The 21028-nt window shown below is 37.6% G+C and overlaps 1 protein-coding gene across 5 annotated transcripts in view; it reads left to right on the forward strand.

Moving 5' to 3' along the window:
• The window catches only part of RAD23B (RAD23 nucleotide excision repair protein B), a 32445-nt gene extending 13178 nt beyond the window's left edge, over window positions 1-19267 (forward strand). For 2 of the 5 annotated variants that reach the window (XM_015849641.3, XM_015849642.2), the window contains 7 exons: window positions 1725-1993; window positions 5227-5282; window positions 8669-8796; window positions 13008-13131; window positions 14174-14301; window positions 14700-14873; window positions 17074-19267. In XM_015849641.3, coding sequence (XP_015705127.1) covers window positions 1725-1993; window positions 5227-5282; window positions 8669-8796; window positions 13008-13131; window positions 14174-14301; window positions 14700-14873; window positions 17074-17187 — 993 coding nt within the window. In that variant the 3' untranslated portion in view covers window positions 17188-19267. Of the gene's footprint in view, window positions 1-1724; window positions 1994-5226; window positions 5283-8668; window positions 8797-12866; window positions 13132-14173; window positions 14302-14699; window positions 14874-17073 lie in introns of those variants that run through there. The other 3 variants (XM_085529188.1, XM_085529187.1, XM_085529185.1) reach the window with 2 other exon arrangements.
• The last annotated feature ends 1761 nt before the right edge of the window (window positions 19268-21028 follow it).

Consider the following 21028-nt stretch of genomic DNA (forward strand, 5'->3'; position numbering starts at 1 on the left):
TCTTAAAAGGAAGAAAGGAAACTAGGTAGGTTTGTTACTAAGTTATTTATACAGAATTTGTTCCAGTCTTGCCATGTTGCTTTTCAAAACTTGAGCTGTTTCTTTTGAGAAGCTCAGAAGCTTGAACCTGGTGGCTTAACAGAAAAGTTCCATCAATAAATCTGAGAGTTTTGAAGGGTTGCATTGGCAAATTAAAGGGAACAGCTGTGATGTGTGCTTGATGTTTCTTTGCTTTTGACCGGTTTTTAGATTGCTGTCAGGGAATCAAGCCACTGATTGTCTACTTCTTTCAGACACTTGGGGTTTGAATTAAACTGGCTTAATCTGTGTCTTGAGATATGAGGGCAACTGTGTAGTTAAACGTCCTCCCTTTGAGGAAGAAAACCTGCGTCAAGTTGCACTTCACATATGGCCAGTATTAGTTCCTAAGATTCTTCGTTTGAATGTGGCTGTTGTTGCACTTGTGAATAAACAAATGTTCTAGTCTGTAGTATACAATTTGTGACATTTATCAGTAGAAGCAGATATGGATAGATTTTCAGAGTGTGTTTCTCATTTTATTTATAGTACAAGAGACAAAGACCCAACAAAAATTGCTGAATGTAGTTCCTTATGTCAACTTGTTTCATTGTTGGGCAGTTCAGTTTTTCCTGCTTGTGAGTCGATTCTGAGTGTGAGATGCCTGTTGCATAAGCACAACTGCAAACTTTTTCTGATGATCAGAACTATTTTTTTTTCTGTGAATGCTTGGTAAAGTCATCTTCACTGTTGGAAGCTGTTCAATCTCAGACTTTCTGTTTAGACAAAAGGGGAAAATGCGCTTTCCCTAATTAAAAGTAACAAAACAACGTCTGAAAGCAATTCACTTTAAGTAGTTGTGTTACGCTGTTTCTCTTGGTGAGGTGAGGATGCGGTCAGATGTGTAGGTAAGGGACTGTAGGGATAGTGCTTTTCAAAAATTCAATTCCAAAGTTATTTCTTTCTGATGGATTTAATACTGCATCAGAAATTGGTATTTCCAATAGTGAGGCATGAAGATCAAAGCACAGTTGTGTGAGTATTAGCAGACATGAATTTCTTGCTGTTGGTCTGATAGTGCTTGATTCTGCTGGCCTTCCAGTACTTACTATCAAACTCAAGCATGTGAAGTGTTATTTGTGTGATGCTTTAAATCAGTAAACAGTGCAGAAGTTAAAATTGTTACAGGTGAAGCTTAAATTTATTACCTTTCATTTTTAATATTTTTAATATTTCATTTTCCAGAAAAAAATACTGATAATGAAAATTGATTTCTGCCTTTATCGCTTATTTGTAAATATGAGTGGTGAAAAAACCTTATGCTTATTATACTTGTCAGATGTCTTCTGACAACTGTTTCATCTAAAAAATGCACTTTTACAAAACACAGGATTGTTCTCACATTTGGAGTAGTGCAGTTTATAAATACTTGGACCTTATCTTTGCATTTCCCATCACAGGTGAACAGTGTGAATGCTTATGTTTCTAATAAGTACTAGAGTTGTCACTCAAGTCACTACCAGTTGCCAATTTAAGCACAACAAAAAGTATAGATTATCTTGGAAGTATTAATGTTATGATTGTGTTTGACACTGCTGCCTCAACAACAAATGGTTATAATAGAACTTATTCATTGTATGCACTATAGGAAGCATTAGTTTCATAGCTTTGTTGTGTTGTGTCTGAATTCTGTTGTCTTCCAATAGCCTAAAGCAGCAGCTGCAGCAACTACAGCAACTCAGCAGACTAATTCCACTACGGGCATTAGTGTGACAACTGCAGCTCCCACACCAGTCTCTTCACCAACTCCTGCAGCTGCTCCCATGCCAGCTCCCATGCCAGCTCCTGTCCCTACCACTCCGGCACCAGCTGCAATTGCTTGTGAATCTGCACCTGTGAGTACTCCTAAAGAAGAAAAGCCAGCAGAAAAACCGCCAGAGGCACCAACTGCTGTCAGCCTGCCTTCTAATGAAAGGTATGAATGAACGTCCAAATATGGCTTCTCTTGTCCATTTCTGTTGCTTCTAGTTCTGGCTTTAAGTTGAATTTTCCATTATTCCAATCCCTTTTTCTGTCCTACATAATTTTTCTTCTGGTCTCTAACTTCAGTCTCTGACTTAACATTACTTTGTTGTTTTTCATGTGGGAATATGTTTTTTTGACTAAACCTGTGGAGTGGGGAATTTAATGACACAGAATAGTTGCTTTGCCTCCAGGTTTCAGAGTGACTGTGGCCCAGAGTTTCTTAGGGTAATACTCAGCTGTGTGGAGAACTGCTGTTACCAAAGCTTTTTGAAGGGGTCTGTCCTCTTTTGTTCATGGAAGTCTGGTTGCATTATAATCATACATCATACTGGTTAGCTTTGAACCATGCTCTGTATTGCTCTTAACTTCTAGAAAGAGCTTCTTTTATTTTTTCCAAAGCATAAGTTAAAACATTCTTCTTAACCATGTAATAGCTTAAATCCACAAACTTAGTCATTGTGAATAATACCTGGCCTATATGCAGGTAGCTGTGGGAAATGGGATGCCTTTTAACCTCAGTTCTCAACATTCAGGAAAATCAGGTGCAGAGTTAGAGGTTACCTCCCTGTTCTATGCTCTGGACTTTGCTCACCTAAAATTACCTGAGTGTTGCATGGGATTAGAATCTTCTTAATTATAGTTTAGTGACCTTCGAGTGCTGGATAGCATCAGATCTTCATTTTTCATATTGCTTTGCAATTATTTATTTATTACTTATGTGAATACCAGTGCACACGGCATTAATTTTTGAAATGGTTGTCCTTAAATGCCATCAAATATTGATTTGTTTTGATGTTGAGGAAACAAAACTTTTGGCTAATGTCCTAAAAATCATAGAACAGATTTCACACACTGAATACCTGAATTGTTGGTTTAATTTTGCAAAAAAATTACATTTGAGAAATTACATCTGTTTACAAGTTACAACTGAAGCTTCAGTTGTCAGTAGAAAAAATTAAAATTCCTAATGAGTGCTTTTTTTGCTGCTCAGTTTGTATAGTGAGTTCAAAGATTAAATTTAATCTTTAGTACTAAAACAACTTTCCATGTTTTTCATGTAGAGACTGCACTGCTGTAAAACCTACTGTAAGGGAGTCTCGGTGTAAATACTTAAAGGAGAAAGCTACCTACTTTTAGGTTTTGATTTGCTTTAGAAGCTGAATTACTGAAGTAATGTAGCGTGTTCGTTGTTTTTTTTTTCTTTTTTTCTTTTCTTACCCTTGGCCGGGCAAACTATTTTTCTCCTTTGCCTTTAATCAATTGCAGTAGTTATAATTCACTATCACTCATAAAATTTATATGTAGTTACCTGTCATATTTCTAATGTCATCTGAAAACTGATTCAGATTAATATGGTCTTGCGCTTGCTGTTAGGAGTAGCCAGCTCTGTACCCTGATAGATGTGAGGTATCTGCAGCTCCTTGTCCCTGGGTCTATCAAGTACTGAGATGGAGCACACGGTCCATGATATATATGTTCCTATATGTATAACTGGCTGCACAGATCAGCACAGACCAAAGAATAAAGTTCTTAAGCAAATGTACACCACTAGAATTCTCATGCCATTCACTCAAAGGCACGGCTTACTACTGAGGAATACACTCATACGTACCCAGAAAATGAATCCATCCAGTATCTGGCCTTAGTCTTTTCCAGTAGCAGAACCCTAGATTTCCCAGTCTGTCCAGTTACTGGTGCTTGTACATACAGCCAACCTCCTGAGCTCAGCAACCCAATTCTAGGCGCTTATGTTCAGAGTCCCTCTGTACCCTGACTTGTATGCACATACACAGAGTGGAACTGTTGTGGCTGTAGGCATGCTGTGTACCAGCACCTACTCCCTACATGCTCTGTTCTCTCATGCATGGAAGCACAAACAAATGGACCTCCCTGCTACCTGACAATGTCCTTACCTTTAGCTGATGCTCAGGTGCTACAGTCCTTCCAGCAGCTGACCAATTTTCTGCCATTCCATATCTGGCTCTCATGTCTCTTATCCTGCTCAACAGCTGGTCAGCCTTGACATTCACTGGTGAGTACATGCCCATGTACACATCCCTGTGCACTGAGCATGCACTCCAGTTTCTTCAGTTTGATATAGGCCTGTAAGGTCTATCCCTTCTTCAGCTGCTGGCATCTAGACCTCCATACGCTCTTGCATATTGAATGAATGCACTCTTGGTAGTGGAAAACTTATTTAAAATTATGTCTAGAACAGGCTGGTGATCAGGTGCAGGGAATGACCAGTCAAGTGCTATTTACGAGTTACTGGTCCACTTCAGTTGTCTTTACCCCCTCTTCTTCACCCCATACTTTTCATCTGCTGAGCGCCTTAATGCTTCCCTTTCCCCGCCTTTCATTCTTCCTCTAAATAGCCCATGATAAGTCTTTCACAACCTTCAAATGCTTTTTCTGGCCACACATAGTGAGTCCCATCACCCTGCAGACAGTAGTGCCCTTGGTGACCTGGAGATCATCTCCTGTTGACCCACCAAGGGTGACACTCCCAGCCTATCAGGCTGATGAGCTTCAGCTTGCAGCCCTGGAAAGAGCTGAGACAGGGGCTCCCTTGGCTATAACTGGGCTGTTGGGGTTCATCTGCCTGCTGCTGTGCTCCCTGGTGAGTCTTTTCTACTGTAACATAACAATTTTGATCATTTGAGAGAGAATAATTGCAAATATCAGTAATTTGTTTTACTGGAAAAGTAAGGTACTGATATTTTAAGGAGTGCTTCCCACTGATTTCCTTTGGTCCTCGCTGAGGTCAAACCAAATTATGCCAGTGAATAAGGGGAGGCAGTTAAGGAGACTGCTGTCTGCTTTGAAAAACCTTGTTCTCCCACTCTTCAAAACATTCTAGCAAACAGATGGCTAATCCCTGAACAGATGGGTAAGAGCCAAAATATTGGGGGGCAGAGGGAGAGGTTGGTCTATCAGTGTTAAAAGTGGTAGCATTGTAAGTTTATAAAGTCTGGTCTCACTATAAATCCAAGCTCAAGTTCTTTGGAAAACCTTTTTATTCATTAAAAAAAAAAAAACAAACAAAAAGAACGAACAAAAGGGGCCACTTAAGAGTTACAGCTGCTGCTGCTTTTTTTTTTTTGAAAAAAAAAAATTAATAAATAAAAATAGGAAGTTTTCCAAAGTTTTGTAATTACCATTGCACTTGTCTTCGTCTTACAGTACAACAGGTGATACATCTCGATCAAATCTTTTTGAGGATGCTATAAGTGCACTTGGTAAGTGGAGTGTTTTTTTAATGTAGACATTATTTTGGTGCAGCAGAAACAAATGACGGATTAGCAGATGTTGACAGTCTCTTCTATATCTGTCATTGCTAAAGTTATGATCGAAGTACACTTTTCTGAGTTGAAGTTAATATCTTAGAACCAGCATCAAGAATTCTTACTGAAGATTATATCACTTCATATATTTTTGTTGTGTAAGAGGAAGATCCTTATCACTCCTAGTTTTTTTAATACTTTCTTTAATTTCTCTTTTAACCGTCCAGTTTGAATTGGCAGGGATAAAACAGTAGATGTGAAATATATACATATATATGCTTTTGTTTTTCCCTTTGCTTCCTAGTGAGCAGGTTGTATGGAATGGCTGCTTTTAGTATTCACTTGTTCTACTTCGACAGTGCTGTCAGAGAATCTACTTTGAATCTGTCATAGTGGATGAATGCAGTCAGGCTGCTGCTGTCTGGGTTGAGCAGTAAATGTCTCCATATACTAATGTTCAGTTTACTTTTATTTGATGGTTGAAATGTCTATGTTTCTCAGTGGATTAAACAGAATAAAATCAGCAGGAATTTCTAAACTTCTCTTGTGCTTATTTTGGTACTTAGGAAATTATTAGGTAAACAGTACCCCTACTTAAATTTTTGTAAGGAGTTTTTTTGAGTGTAGCAAGTTAGCACGCAGAAATAAAGAGGGAAATGGACTTGTGTTGTCTTTGTGAACATTAACCTGTATCTTAGAATAAAATGTTAAACCAAAATATCTTTCACATACATTTTTGTGTAGAAATATTTGGATGCATTAGAAGCAGGTGTTGTGACTAAACAGCCTTAGGTATTCTAAAGGCAAGAAATGTTTAACCTTTGTTAGTAACACAAGGTTTAGTCTGTTTAGGGTTTTATATTATGATGTGCTAGAGTAGACTGAAGAACTGCATGAACTGAAATAGCTAACAAGGTACTGTAGGAAACAGTTGGTCTACTTCTGTTGCCTTTTTAAAGTACCAGAGGTGCTGCAAGCTTCCTTAACTATTAATTATTGCTTAATGACAGAGATCTGGTCATTATAAATACTCCAGTTAACAATAATGACCAGTTATCTAAATTAAACTGATTGTCTTGATACAGATGCCTACAAAACTGATGAAAAGACTTCTTTAGTGCAGGAGAAGAGGACCACCATCCATATCTATTTTATGTGAAAATTCTTTCTGGTATAGTAAACACATGACCCTAACATTTGGAAGCACAAGACACTGAATGTAGTCTTCCAGAGCAGAATGCTGCCAAGTTCTATTTCTAAAGGCAATAAGCATAAACTCTTTTAATTCAGAAATTATTTTAAAAGGAATTTGCTTACTTGATTTAATAGAGTATGTTTTTGCATCCTAAATGGGATCGTAGTCATGTTCATACTGTTGCTTTTCAGTTACCCTGTAGGAGCATAATAGACTTCACTTAAAAACAGACATTGTTTTCTACTGAATTGCTTTTGTTTTGAGGTGCTGGAATAGGCAGCCCAAAGAAGCTGTGGGTGCCCCATCCCTGGAGGCACTCACCACCAGGTTGGATGTGGCTGTGGGCAGATTTGTCTGGTGATGGACTTTAAGGTCTCTTTCAATTTCATTCTGTGATCCTACGAAATCTGGCCTGGGATGTGTGTTATTAAAAAGCAGAGAGAGCTAATGTGTACCCTGGACTGCACTGATTTACACCCCAGCACATGCAGTTGTGGCCAACAGGCAAGCACACCCAGCTGCACTCTCACAAACAATCTTAGCTAACATTATTTAGAGAGAGTCCTGGCTGTATGATGGTACTGCTGGTGTGCAATTCCTGAACTACTGCTGTTGGTCTCATGTTATTATACTGTTTAAATAGACTGTGTATGGAGTACATGTGCTTAGATTCACAGTACTTCTGTTTCCTTCTTCCTTCTTTTTTCTGTACAAAATCTATCACTGCTCTGGTCTCTACCAAGCTTTTATTGAGAAAAGCACTACAGAAATGTTTAAGCATTAACTAATTAAATGAAAAGGTATTCTGTGTGCTGTTTATCTTCATAAGTCCATGATCAGTAGTAAGAATAAACTGTTGGTGGATGGGAAAATACGAGCAGAAAGTTGATAAATAAACTACTGTATTGGAACAGTTTTGGCTTTTTTGCTTTTTGAAGATATGTACAATAATATATAATTTTTAAGGCAAAGTTTTCATGATTGCTTATTTTAAGGAAATGAGTATGTAAAATAATGGCTATATGTAAAGACATGTATGTACCTTTGTTTAAGTTGGTTAAATCTTCTGTTTTGAAGTCTGAACAGTGGGTACTCACACTAGCCAATAGATGTTAAATCATTATTTATGTGTAATGCACAAGTGTCTTTGAGGTAGTGCTGTTCTACTCTTAAATATATTTTTTAGTTTTTCCTTTTGACTCTCTGTGGGAAGTCTCCCTTAAAATGTTGCTCAATTACAATTCAGAATAGAATAGTTTTTTCCTTTTTGTTTCAGAGGGTTTTTTTAAACCTTGTCTGTTTTTAACAGAAGTAAATGAAGCAGTTTATGTATACTTAATTTTATTTATTTCTAAACCAATTGTATAATGAACTGCCCTGAAACTGTTCCATATGCAGTATTTTTTAACTTTGTCTTGATATCTGCAGGCATGAGCCAGGTTTAGTATGTTTGCACCCAGACAAGATCGGGAGCTTAGTGTGATAGATGTTTAGTCAAAAATACATTGTGATAACTTAATCCTCACTGAAGTCTTGAGATTCTCTTAGATATAACTTTAGTCTTCTGCTTGACTTCAGTTGCTCCAAGTTAAGTTGGTTAAATTACTTTGATTGTTGTCACCAGCTCATAGTTAATAGACAATTATAACTTGATCATAACTTTGTCGCCTTTCTAACCATAGCTTAGTATAAAGTACTTCTTAGGAAAAAACATCAATGGCTAATATAGTCTGACAAGCAGGTTTCTGCCTAAAAAGCTTAATTTCTGAACTTAGACTGCAGGAGACTTTTCATAATTATGTTAGGAATTGAATATTAGTTTTAATGACATTGTTGAGCTTAGGGAAAAGCATAGAAAGGGAAGGGTATCTCAGTTATGAAGTTGGAATTGTCACATGTGCTGCTTTTTTCAGTGGAAGTTTGTAGTGTGTTCATTATCCTAGAACTCTGCTATTCCAACCAAATGCATAATGAAACTATCAGAACATGTTTTGATAGAACCATGGTGAGGTTGATATCAGTGTTTACGCTTCAGTGAATTACTCAAATTTGAATAGAAGTGACACTTCTCCATTGAAGCTTTTTAAGCTTTTTTTTTTTTTTTTGGTACCTTATTCATTTACAATGGTCAAAATGTTACTTCTAGTGACAGGTCAGTCCTATGAGAATATGGTGACTGAAATCATGTCCATCGGCTATGAACGTGAGCAAGTAATTGCAGCGCTGAGAGCCAGCTTCAACAATCCAGACAGAGCAGTGGAATACCTTTTAATGGTGAGCAGTTTGTCATGTATACTCCGTTCTCTCGTCTTCATTGAAGAACTTTGTATTTTATTTACCTGTTATTTTGAATATTGTTTTGATCGTGTGCTACGGGAAATACTGAAGTTGCTGTTAGCTACATCTCTTGCTTTGCTTATATTCTGTTGATTTTTTTGTGGTTATATGTGTTAGGCACACCCAGTTTCATTGGAAGCTCTTAATTGCTAGTGACCAACCCAAGCAGTGGTTGTTGTGACATCTTAGTGATAATGCTGTTTTGTTAGTGTGCATAACATCACACCAAGGTAACACTTTAGAAATTCCTGTTCATCATTACTACTGGTTGTACACAACAATCATACTAATGAGTTTTCCAAACAGAAGGACTTGTAAATTTTTATTAACAAATGCTTTACTTATGCAGTGTTCTGGACAAGAAACAGTTTCCCTTGTCAAAAACACAGTTTCAAAAGTGAAATGAACTTGATTGACTTGAGAGGTAATAAAATAGTAACTTCACTTTAATGGAAATCTTGTAAGTTATTTTAGGGTTTTTTGTTGTTGTCTTTGTTGTTGTTGCTTTTTAAATTACATCTCATTTTAAAGCCAGCTGTCTTGAACTAGTCCCTGCAGAGTATGAGAACAGAATTTCTGAGAGACTTGATAAGAAAACTGACCTCCAGCTGCAAAGTTTTGTTTTTGTAAACAAAATTTTTTGTTAGTGTGTACAACTAGCAGTCACTGGCACGGTTGCTATTCACACAATTGATCCCAAGATCCTGTAGTTTCTAAATGAGCAACAAATGTTTTTAGTACATGAATGTAAAAAGTTAAACTCTCATCTGGAATGGGAGCAAACAAAGGCTTTGAATTCTTGATACCCTGAGGGCAAATGGAGTAGTTCCAACCCAGCTGTCATTAATCTGGAAATCTCAAATATTTATCTTTCATGCCTTGGAAAGTGTTGGTTTTACTGTCTGCTCACTGTGCGTTTAGTTTGTACATAAATCCAGTGCCCCTTTGAAGTGCTGCGTTTGGTGTATGTTCCCCAGTCATGTACAGCCTGTAGTACTTTTGCAGTCGGAATAATATTTCCCTGCTTTAGCTCATTTGTGTTGAGGAAAAAAATAAAAATAGATTATCCAGGAGGTAGTTTAACAGGTGGCACGTTTGTTCATCAAACAGATCGATTCTGTCCTGAGTAGTTAATTTCTTGCTCATTAGGCTTGTGGGTCTTCCTCTTGCATATGTGCTCTCCCTTCTATTTTTTGTCATTCTCTTCTGAAAATATGTTTTCATTTTTCTGTCAGCTGGAGAAAGGAGTGGTGAGAAGTAATCTTGTTCTCAGAGAACATTAGTATACAGACTCTTTTTTTTTCTGTTAGAAAAATGCTATTGGTGCTACTGAACTTTTAGACAGTTTTTTGGTCTATCTAAATATGTTCATGACCAATCTGCTGCATCAGGAAAATGTTTTCTTCAGTTAGTATTGTTCCACTGATAACGCGGTTCTTTGATCTCCTAGTTTAACAGCCTCCAAATGATCTGCAGGGTAGCTTTAGGATGTTGAGCTCTTAAGTGCACACAATTATTGTGGTTTGAAGAATCAGCACCAAGAAAAAAGCCTATAAGCGGCTGGAAAGGAAAGGTCAAGTGTAGTTAATGTAGCTGTTCTGGAGATGAGAACTGGAGAATCACTGACAGCAAGTGGGATCATTTAACAAGCTATTCAATTTTTATGGCTTAGTTTCTCAATCATATATTGTCCTATATCCTTGAGCTGTGTTTGTAGAAGGAGATTTCAATTCTAAAACACACTTCTAAAAATTTTTATTTATTTATTTATTTTACTTCAGACTTGTGTTTAGGAGATATTTAGATTCAAATCTGGTTTTGACCAAAGGTTTTCTTAACCTGTTAATTAGATTTTCTGTCAGTCATCCAGCTATTTAATTCTTTACAACCCTCGTTGTCCAAAAATGTGTATGCTTCTTGGACTGTGCCTGATATGATTATTACACACACCTGTGGTGAATGTTGTCTGCTAGTAAGCCACTCTGTTTGGTTAAACTGTGAGCAGATCTGCCCACAGTAAGGCAAAAAAATGCCCTTTTCACAGTTCAAGTGATGTTTATATTCCAAATTTAAGTTTATGTTTATTGATACCGTGCTTGTATAGATGTGTAAAGGGGGTGCATATACCTTACTGATTACCATCACATATAGTCTAGGTTTGTATGGTGGATTGTTTGTTTTTTTGATAGTAATATTTCAACGTTGTATTTAAGAATTGAGACAATATTCAAAATAGTAAATTGTCTCTAAGTAAATTTGGTTAGGCTAGTTTCCATAGTGTTTCCATTCAAGGACAGACTTGAGGTTTATACAAACATTCACTGATTGGTCTGGATACAGACAGTAGTGACGACACTTTCCTGAGAATATGTAAAGTCAACCAGTAATTCCAGAAGGTTAACACACGTTCATAAGATCATTGCTGCAATACTTGAAGGGAATGTATAAACAGGAGAGGGTATGACAGTTTACAAGGGTGGATAGTGATAAGACTAGGGGGAATGGTTTTAAATTGAGACGGGGAGGTTTATGTTAGATATTAGGAGGAAGTTTTTGTGAAACAGAGGGTGGTGAAGCCCTGGAACAGGTTGCCCAAGGAGGTTGTGGATGCCCCATCCCTGGAGGCATCCAGGACCAGGCTGGATGTGCCTCTGGGCAGCCTGGTCTGATGGTGGGCAACCCCGCACATAGAAGGGGGATTGAAATGTGATGATCTCTGTGGTCCTTTTCAACTCAGGCCATTCTACAATGTGGTGGAGTCACAGAACAGACTGGCTTGGAAGATGCCTTAACACCCACCCAACCCTGTGCCATGGCTGGGGTGCCCCCCACTAGCTCAGGATGCCCAGGGCCCCCATCCAGCCTGGCCTTGAGCTCCTCCGGGGTTGGGGTACCCTCAGCTTTTCTGAGCAGCTGTTCTGGGGCCTTGCTGCCCTCTGAATAAAGAATTCCCTCCTGACACGTACCCTAAATTGCATCATCGCAAATCCAAAACACAGAATCATACAGCTATAGTCAAGAAAATTATCCCAGTGATTAACAGTACAAGTGTAGTTCTGTGCTTATTTCCACCCATTCTTTTCCTCATGTGTAGTTGTTCCCAAAATGAAGGATGCCTTTTTCCTTTAAAGTAGGTGAAATGTGTTCCTTCATACCAGACTTTCTGCCTTCTCAAACAATTGTGGATTTTTGGTGCCATGGAGATGGAGTGCTGTGAGGTAGATGATCTTATATAGGCTTGCTTGTTCAGGACTGGGCTTAGTGTAACTCCCCCAGTTAATACAGTGCATGTCAGCAGCATTACTACTCCATGGAGTCTGCTTTTCATGTGTTTGTCCTGCTTAGCATTTCTCTCTCCCTGTACCATCAGGGTGTAGCCACATACGAACCTTTCTGTTGTCTGTTCTATGCTGATACAAAAGGCTGCTTGGAAAGGTATTTCTGGGCTTCAAGGGGGGACAAGGCAAATTTGGTACAGGAATTCAGTGACGAAGAACGTGGTTAGGATGGGAAGGGTTTCCAGGTAGGAAAAAGGTAGTAATATCTGCCTGGGTTTCTAGATTTGTTAGGCTCGCTGCCCTGAACAGTTATTTAATATGTGAAGTTCTTTGCATGCAAAACAATAAAGAGAATACAGGTTGACTGTTTCTGCTGAAAGTCTGGTAACTTTTCAGGCATTTTCACAGAAGGTTTGGTGAATGATGACTGTCAAACTGTTTTTTTTGATGAAAGTGGTTGAAAGAGCTGTGCTGCCTCTTGATTAACTTTGCTGATAAGAAAGTAACTGTTTGATGTAAGTTCAGTTAGCATTGTGTAATACATGATTATGTCGCTGTAAAGTAACTTTGTTTGCAAGACTCCATAACATAACACTGTAGGTAGTTTAACTTTTCTATTCATGTCAAATACCTTGGAACATAATTCATAGCAAGTATTTGTTCATGGACTTGAAATGCACTACTAAACTGATAGAGATGCTTTACCGTGACAAATTATTTCTGTCGCAGTATGCTTCTCCACTTGTAAGTGAACACCTGTCACAGCATCTTGCTTTGGATTTGCAGTGAAAATGGTAATATTTTTTCTTTGTTCTTAAATCTAAAATATGTGCAGTATTCTGTAGGTAACAATGTCAACTGTGGTTTTAGGGCATACCTGGAGATAATCCGGCTGTGGCTGAACCAACTCAAGCAGCAAGCGCTAGTACCTCTCAGTCTTCAGCAGTGGCAGCATCTGTAGCAACCATACCTTCAACTGCTTCTTCACTAGGAGGTAAGAAAGAGTATTCTTGAGGAGATACAATAAACATGTGCATTGAAACATTCTGTGCTTTTAGTAAATTTGAATTCCTGGTAATTGTGAACTGAGCAAAGTGAGTCGATTAGAGCCATAATACAAAAATTAGCTACATGTGGTAGTGGCTTGCAACAAAAAGCTTTTTGTGTTGATATATCTAGAATAATCAGTGAAATTTTTAATAGTGCCGAGATCTCGACCATACACATAATTCCACTGGGATTATCATCACAAATGTGGAGACAGTTTTACTTTCTCTCACATAGAGTCTGGCTTCCTCCTTTTTATCTCATTGTATATTGTTGACTGTGACTATACTATAACATATTAACCACAAGTTAAGGAAGGTAGATGTAGTACCTAGTAGATCCACCATGAGCTAGGACTCTTCTCTATGCAGTGCAAGACACGGACAGAATTGTTAGGACACACTGCTGAAAATTGAGTCTTAGAGTGGAGGAAATGTATGAAAGGAGCATAGTCAGTGAGTATAAAATGTCTCTTAGTCTGTGGCAAAGACTGTAAGCCTGGTTAGCCTTCAGAGTATTAAATACAGATAGGACTGACAGCCCTCATCTGTAAGTAGAGAGGATTGGAGAATTGAATGTTTCAGAGCACTTTTGATTGTGCTGAATTCATTGCAATATCTAATAGTACAGAATATATGTGATTCTAAGACTTGACTGACCTACTACAGTAATTGGGGCTCAATTGTAGGTCAAGTGGGAAGACAGTAGCTGACTGTGTGCTTCTGAATGAGGTTACTCAAATGAGACATAAAGAGAAAACTGCTGGAGATCAGAGACAGAAACCTGTTGGATCTTCAGAGAAAGCTGAGTAAAATGAAAATGCATTTTTTTTAACCTTGATGACTAACACCTAGTTGGTAACAGTCTTCTTCAGCGAGCGGTTTATTGTCTAATTTGGTATCCTTTTTCTATGTACAGTTACAATGTTAAATATGTATATTAAAACAGTCTTGCTAACCTTTTGAAGGCATTGTCTTACTGTTTTTCAGGACATCCTCTTGAGTTCTTGCGAAGCCAGCCCCAATTCCAGCAGATGAGACAAATCATTCAGCAAAACCCTTCTCTGTTGCCAACATTGATGCAACAGATTGGACGGGAAAATCCTCAACTACTACAGGTGAATCTTAAACCAACAAAACAGTTCTGCTCATTTTGATGTAGGCTTTAGCAGAAAGGGAGATTACCTAAGATAACATGTTAATAGGAATTCCATAATACTATTGCTGACTTTCCAGCTTTTCTTACTGTATAGAAGATTGTGCTATGATCTTAGAAATGAAAGTTGCTCTCTTTGTGAGAGGTGCTAAGCGCATCAAGGAGAGGGTATCCACAACTGAACTTAAACGTGAAATTGTGTTTCCTGTGGCTAGAGTTAATAATTTTTTTCACTACACATTTTTTTTTTTTACACATTTTTGACTGCTTAATTCACTGAAGACAAATATTCCTACTTGCCTGGTGGAAGAACTAAATGTGTTTTAATATTTCTTTCTTTTATTGTCCTGTGCATCACAGCAAATAAGTCACCATCAGGAGCATTTTATTCATATGTTGAATGAGCCAGTTACAGAGTCTCGACAAGGTATAAGTGGCAGTGATGATAGTGCCAGCATTGGAATAGCAGACGTTGGAAATGTTCATATGAGCTACATTCAAGTAACACCTCAGGAAAAAGAAGCTATTGAAAGGGTGAGCCTTTCTGCTTTGAAATGTTTGTCTGTTGCTCTAAGATGCTCACTGCTGCGTGTTTAAGACATACCTTAACTTAAGCTTTTTTTTTTTTTGTTAGTTTATGCTATTAGAATATGAATTATTTCTGCTATTTCATAGCCACAGTAGTTGTTTCACAATATTCACAATAGGTGTTTCAAATCACATGCCATTTAGTCTTAAGTCTGGGTTTGTCCTACTTGAAAGATGCAGAGTCCTCTTAAGTGAACAAAGGCCATTTGAAATAATATTGAGTTTCCCTTAGGAAAGGGATGTTGGGCAGTCCCTCTGGCAAAAGCCTCAGAGAGTACTATTTAAGATAATGTCAACTATGATTGATTTCCATGTATGAAGGAGTGTATGTAATCCCTCTTAGCAAAACACTGGGGTAGTTAAAGCTCTCATAGTCACATATATTAGTTGAAGTTGTTACTTAACTCTGTCATCTGTTCATCATGAGAAGTAATTAATTTTATCTTTAAACATGTCTATAAACCATACATTTGAGGTTACGCTGTGTTCATAGTACTATATGTAACACTTGTATTTACCTAGATGGTGGTGCCTCTTGAGATGTTTTGATTTTTTTTTTCCCTTTTTAAGAACAAATAGTGAAGAATTGTTAATGCTGTAGTAATGTTTTTGCTGTTTATCAGAGGTGGATTTTTTTTTTAATGGCAAATCAAAAGGTTCTTAACTGTTATCAGAAAAGCCCATCAATATAGTTGTCAACTTTCTAGATATCAAGGAAACACTTGATTAATAAAATCAGTCTAACAAAACTGTTTGCCTATATACTTTTTGTCAGATCATCCTCTCCAGTCTGCTGCATTTACTTATAAAACACTTCATGCAGTAGTACGTTACCTCTTCAACCTGTTGCAAAACCCAACAGAGAGGGCTGTGAGCTTCTTCTGTTAATTCAGAGGAAACTTAAGTATCATTCTTGTTACACATTGATGCTATTTGTAAGCATGAAATTAAAACTAAGAATGGCTGACAAGCAATAGTAGGAAGTAGTTTCTTGCAGAGATTTGACTTGCCCTGTGTAGACAAATATCTTGTAGGTACTGTGAGGATTTTAATAAAATCTGTAAATGATAGCATATTGTAGAATCTTTTGAGTTGGAAGGGACCCTTAAAGTGCATCTAGGCCAACTCCCTTGCAGTAGGGAAACCTACACTAGATCAGATTGCTCAGAGCTCCATCCTGCCTGACCTTGAGCATCTCCAAGGATGTGGCGTCAGCTGCCTGTCTGGGCAACCTGTGCCAGTGCATCACCGCCCTATTGCTTCTTCCTTTATATGCACTGCTTTAGTTTGAAACCATTTCCCCTTGTCCTGTTGCAACCGACCCTGATAAAGATTCTGTCCTTTTCCTTTGTATAGACCCCCTTTTTAGATGCTGAGAGACAGCTGTCAGATCTCCCCAGGGCCTTCAGACTGAACAGCCTCAGCCTGTCCTTGTGGAGGGGTGTTCCATCCCTTGAGTCATTTTTGTTGCCCTCCTCCCCAGGTCTTTGGCTAAAACAAAATTTTATTTGCTTGAAGCATTTCAAATGCAAGCTAAGCCCATTTTCCTTGGAGTAGTAACAAATCTCTCAAGTATTCTAATACCCGATTGTTAACGTACGTTGGAAATCAATCTGCTGACTTTTGAAAGATTACTCTCAACTAGATATTTATAGCTGAAATTTTTAGTGAAAGTTCAACATAGCTTAATGTGGTCTGTTGTGCAACCTATCAGTTATAAGCCAAATCAGAGTCTGGGGGACCTTGCTGCAGGCAAGTTCTGGTGGAAGGCATGGGCTTTGTATCTTTAATCATTTAAAAAATCAAAATTATGTTTTTTCAACAGCAGTGCCATGTGCAGTTACTTCCTGACATTACTGTGATGTAGGTTTATTTTACTGACTTGCTATAGCATTGAGCAGTGATGTGATTTATGGTGCTTAGATTCATGGAAATCACTTTTCAATTACAAACTTTATTTTAGTTTCTAAGGACAGAAAGCAACATTTTCTTACTCTGTTCCGTTTAGTGGCAGCAGTATGGGTTTTTTTTGGTTTTTTTTGTTTTGTTTTTTTAAAAAGACATTTGCTTAAATGTTATCTGATGATAGTAGACATACAAATAAGCTTAGTATACAAAACATTCTCAATGTGTTTCTTTTCTTCAGCTAAAGGCACTAGGATTTCCAGAAGGACTTGCGATACAGGCATATTTTGCTTGTGAGAAGAATGAAAACTTGGCTGCGAATTTTCTTCTACAACAGAACTTTGATGAAGATTGAAAGACTTTTTTTTCTTTCTTTTTTTTTTTTAAATCTTACACCTCACACCAGTGCATTACACTAACTTTGTTCACTGGATTGTCTGGGATATTTGGGCTTATATTCTTAATGCTTGGGGTATATGGTGTATGAGGAGGGAGAAGAAAATGTGGTAAATCAAGTAAAGAAAACAGTAAGTATATCTGCTTTAAGTTAGCAGATGCAGAAAACCACATAGTGTAAAATACAACCAAAAATGAGCTTCTGCAGACATTTAGCTCCTTCTGTAATGTAGCTTAACATTTTTTTTTCCCAGGTTTTCATTCCTACTGTACTTTTTACAGAAAGGTAGTGTAATGCCCTGCTTCATGTTCCTTTCTGTTGGTATTGGAAATAGGCTGCACTACTAGACTCCATAGTCTGTATTTCATGGCAACAGTGGAAAGCAACATTATGACATCTAAAAGATCTGATTAGATATAAACACAAATGCCAACATGCGGATATTTATTTTGCTGTCTAAAACCTGTTAAATTAGTGCAAGAAGGACATTATTTTAATGCTGGATTTGAAATGGATTTATTCAAATGAAAACCTATTTCAACGAATCTTGATCTAATTGAGAAGCTCTCCCACCCACCCCACCTCTGATTTGGGAAGGTATATACAAAAAGAAAAAAGTGCTCTCCTGTTCACTTCTTTTCTTTCGGTGAAAATTCCTAGGTACCTAATTACTGTTCACTTTGATGTTATGTTTCATTAGAAGTGTTAAAAGCAATAGATTGCATTTTTTACTTTACTGTATGCTTTATAGTGAATTGAATATCCTTTTTTTTGCCAGCAGATAAAAACACAAGGCTCAGTTTTGTCCATTGCAGTGAGACTGAATCATCAAATCAGATTTCACTTTCATACTTGTCTTGGACCAACCTTTGCAAAAGAACATAAAAATGCAGTTGTAAGCATCTGAAGATCCTGGCATTCTCTTGATCTTGAGTAGATTATAATTATCAAACTATTTCCCTAAAGTAAGGATTTTTTTCCTTTTCATTTTGAGGAACAGATTTCAGAACTTGCAGTATCCAGCAAGCAATCAAGTTTCTGCTGTCCAAAAGAAAAAAAATGCATACCTTCCTTTCTATTGAAAATAAACTCTGATTATAGAATTCTTGATCTTAGACCCTGGTACCTTCTGACCCACTTACGTTTAGTCATAACAAAATGTAGCATTTTCCTTTGATCATGCAATTCTCTGTTAGAGACAATCTTGCAGTGCTACTGGTGAAGGCAAATTCCAGTTTTGGCTAAAATTACTTCATGCATCCTTTCCTGAACACAACTTGGGGATATTTTGACTTTTTACTGTTGTACTCCAATTAACTGAATTACAATTTTATCTCTAATAACGAAGGTGTTATTAGTATCACTAGTGGTACAGCAGTGAGTTGTGCCACTAATGATACTAATGATTTAGTGGTACAACCAAAGAATGATTTCCTGCTTTGTTTGTGTAGCAGTGGATTCAACAGCTACTTAAGCTCAGAGTAGAAGTCAAGTCCTGAGAAAAGAGGGCAAGAAAGACTGAAGCATTCGTATTTTGTTCCTTCTTTGCTTTGTTGTAGTCTGTAAATAATTATCTGCATCAAATAATTAAATGTAATAAAACCTTTGACTTTTCTTTCTATTCTTAAACATCTGTGATGTTTTTCCAGATAGTGTGTATTTTAGTTACTCAAACTTCATTATTTTCAGATTTCATAAGTGCGTATTGTTTGAGTTATTAGTGATGCAAGCAGAACTGTATCAGTAGAAGTGATACTGCTAAACTGAAAATGAATTATTCATAACGTTTCATTTTGCACAAATTAACATTAATATCTGAGTCAGCCAGTAGGTTGTAACTAAGCAGGAATATCAGTATATTTATGGACTTCGGGAGATGGATTGTAATGATGTAACACTCTGCACGAAAAAAAAGGGGATAATTGTTATATGTAAAAGGAGCAGCTGTCAGGTGCTTGAGAAATGCCAAACTGATGCAAGTACTTCCTGAATGTACTCTACTACATAGCTGATACCTAAATAAAAACAAAAGCCTTTAGCTTGTGGGTGTCTTCTGTGCTGGTTAATTTGTTTGATATCAGAAATAACCATACCTTCTCAGGAAGATGGTGGAGGAAATGAATGCCTGTGAGTGTTTTCCTCTTCTTTCTGTAGTTAAGATTCTGAGATGTTTACTTGTTGTAGGTGCATTTGAATTAAAGATTGTCCAGCATTGTCACTCCAGAAGAACTGACTGACTGAACAAGAGGTCTATAGCTGCTGTGGCCGAAGACCTAGTAGTAGTTGATGTTTCCAGTTTTCAGCATTTGACTTCTGGCAAATGGTTGTTTGATTTTATATGCTAGTAAAATATAGGAATATTTGCCAAGGAGAACCGGTATCTTTGTAGTTGCAGCCAAAGGGGAAGAATATATAGAACTTGTGGTGAGAAAGGTGTGACCCAAGGAAGTTGCACAGGTATGCTGTGCAACTTCTTATCAAGTGCTACCAGGAATGGTCTGTACAGAATGCTTTTCGGCTTGTATTCTGCAGATCTCCTAGGGATTTGGGGCAGTTTCTGTATCATATATTCTTCTGCAGCTGCGCCTAGAGACTTAGAATGAAAAGTTCATTTTACTTGCATTTAAAACAACTAGTATACAAAACTTCATTTACTTGCATTTTACTTTTTTATTTTGATAAGTCCTGAAGTACTCATGTGAACACTGTATGACCAAGGACAAAGAGCAACATCCTTGAGATTCTTGTTGCCCAAGATATCTTTTAAATTAAACTAACTCCATACACACCCCTCACCCTTTACTCTAAATGTGCTCCTCAGCCCCACTTTCCCCCCCTCCTTGTTGCTGGGGAAAGCATGCAAGCTGCAAAGGGAGTGCTACCAGCTCATGTTAGAGAAAGAAAGAAAACGAGTTCAGAAGCTGAGATGCTGGGTAATGAAATAGTTGGTCTTAGGGTTGGATATGGAACAAAACAGTGAGTGAAACAAAACAGTGAGTGCTGAATACATTGGGTGGTAGAGTGGAAGCAGTGGAAGAGTAACAGTAGTTTTTAAAGACAGTGCATGCCTGGGAGAGTTCAGCAGTGTGTTGAAGGTTGAGAGTACTGGAGTGGTACAGCAGGACTGAGTGAAAAGTCAGCTTATGAGTAAACTTTTGGTGTAACTGTACACATAAATAAGCAAGATTTTTATTGCAGGAGCAGAATTGACATTCCAGGAGACTGCGGATGGAAAGAAATGACAAAGTTAACACATTTGCAAGAGCTCTGCTAATGTAGAGTTTTGGACTGTCCAGACCTAATGAAGTGCTCCTGCTTAAAGCTAAGGGAACTTATTTCTAACTACAGATCACATTGTTACAACCTGGTGTGCTCTTCAAGTCTCTTCAGAAGCTGTTGCTCAAGGACGGAAAAATGAGTGGTCTGCCTAAATGGTGCATTTCTTAGCAATAGCACTGTTTTGTTTATTTGTGCAGCTTTGCAAAATACCAGATTGCCGTTGGCTGCAAATTTCATTTAGAGAGCTAATTCTGATGGAATTATGCTGCATAAGTGTGAATATAACTCGTGACCCGTCAGTATTGTCACCTGTTGGAAGCTGCAACGAAAACTGGGAATAATCTCAACAGAGCAGAAAGGTCAGGATGAGAAGTTATTGGTGTGTGTGAAATGGGGCTGTAAATCAAAGGAGCAATTTTTTATTTTTTATTTAAATAAGAACATAACTGTATTGATTTATTTCCCATTTCTTGGAATTTAAAGGATCTGGTTCACTGGAACAGAAATACAGAAGAGGTGA

The sequence above is a fragment of the Coturnix japonica genome, chromosome Z (genome assembly GCF_054131305.1).
Source record: "Coturnix japonica strain WE chromosome Z, WE-NBRP24, whole genome shotgun sequence".
NCBI lineage: Eukaryota > Metazoa > Chordata > Aves > Galliformes > Phasianidae > Coturnix > Coturnix japonica.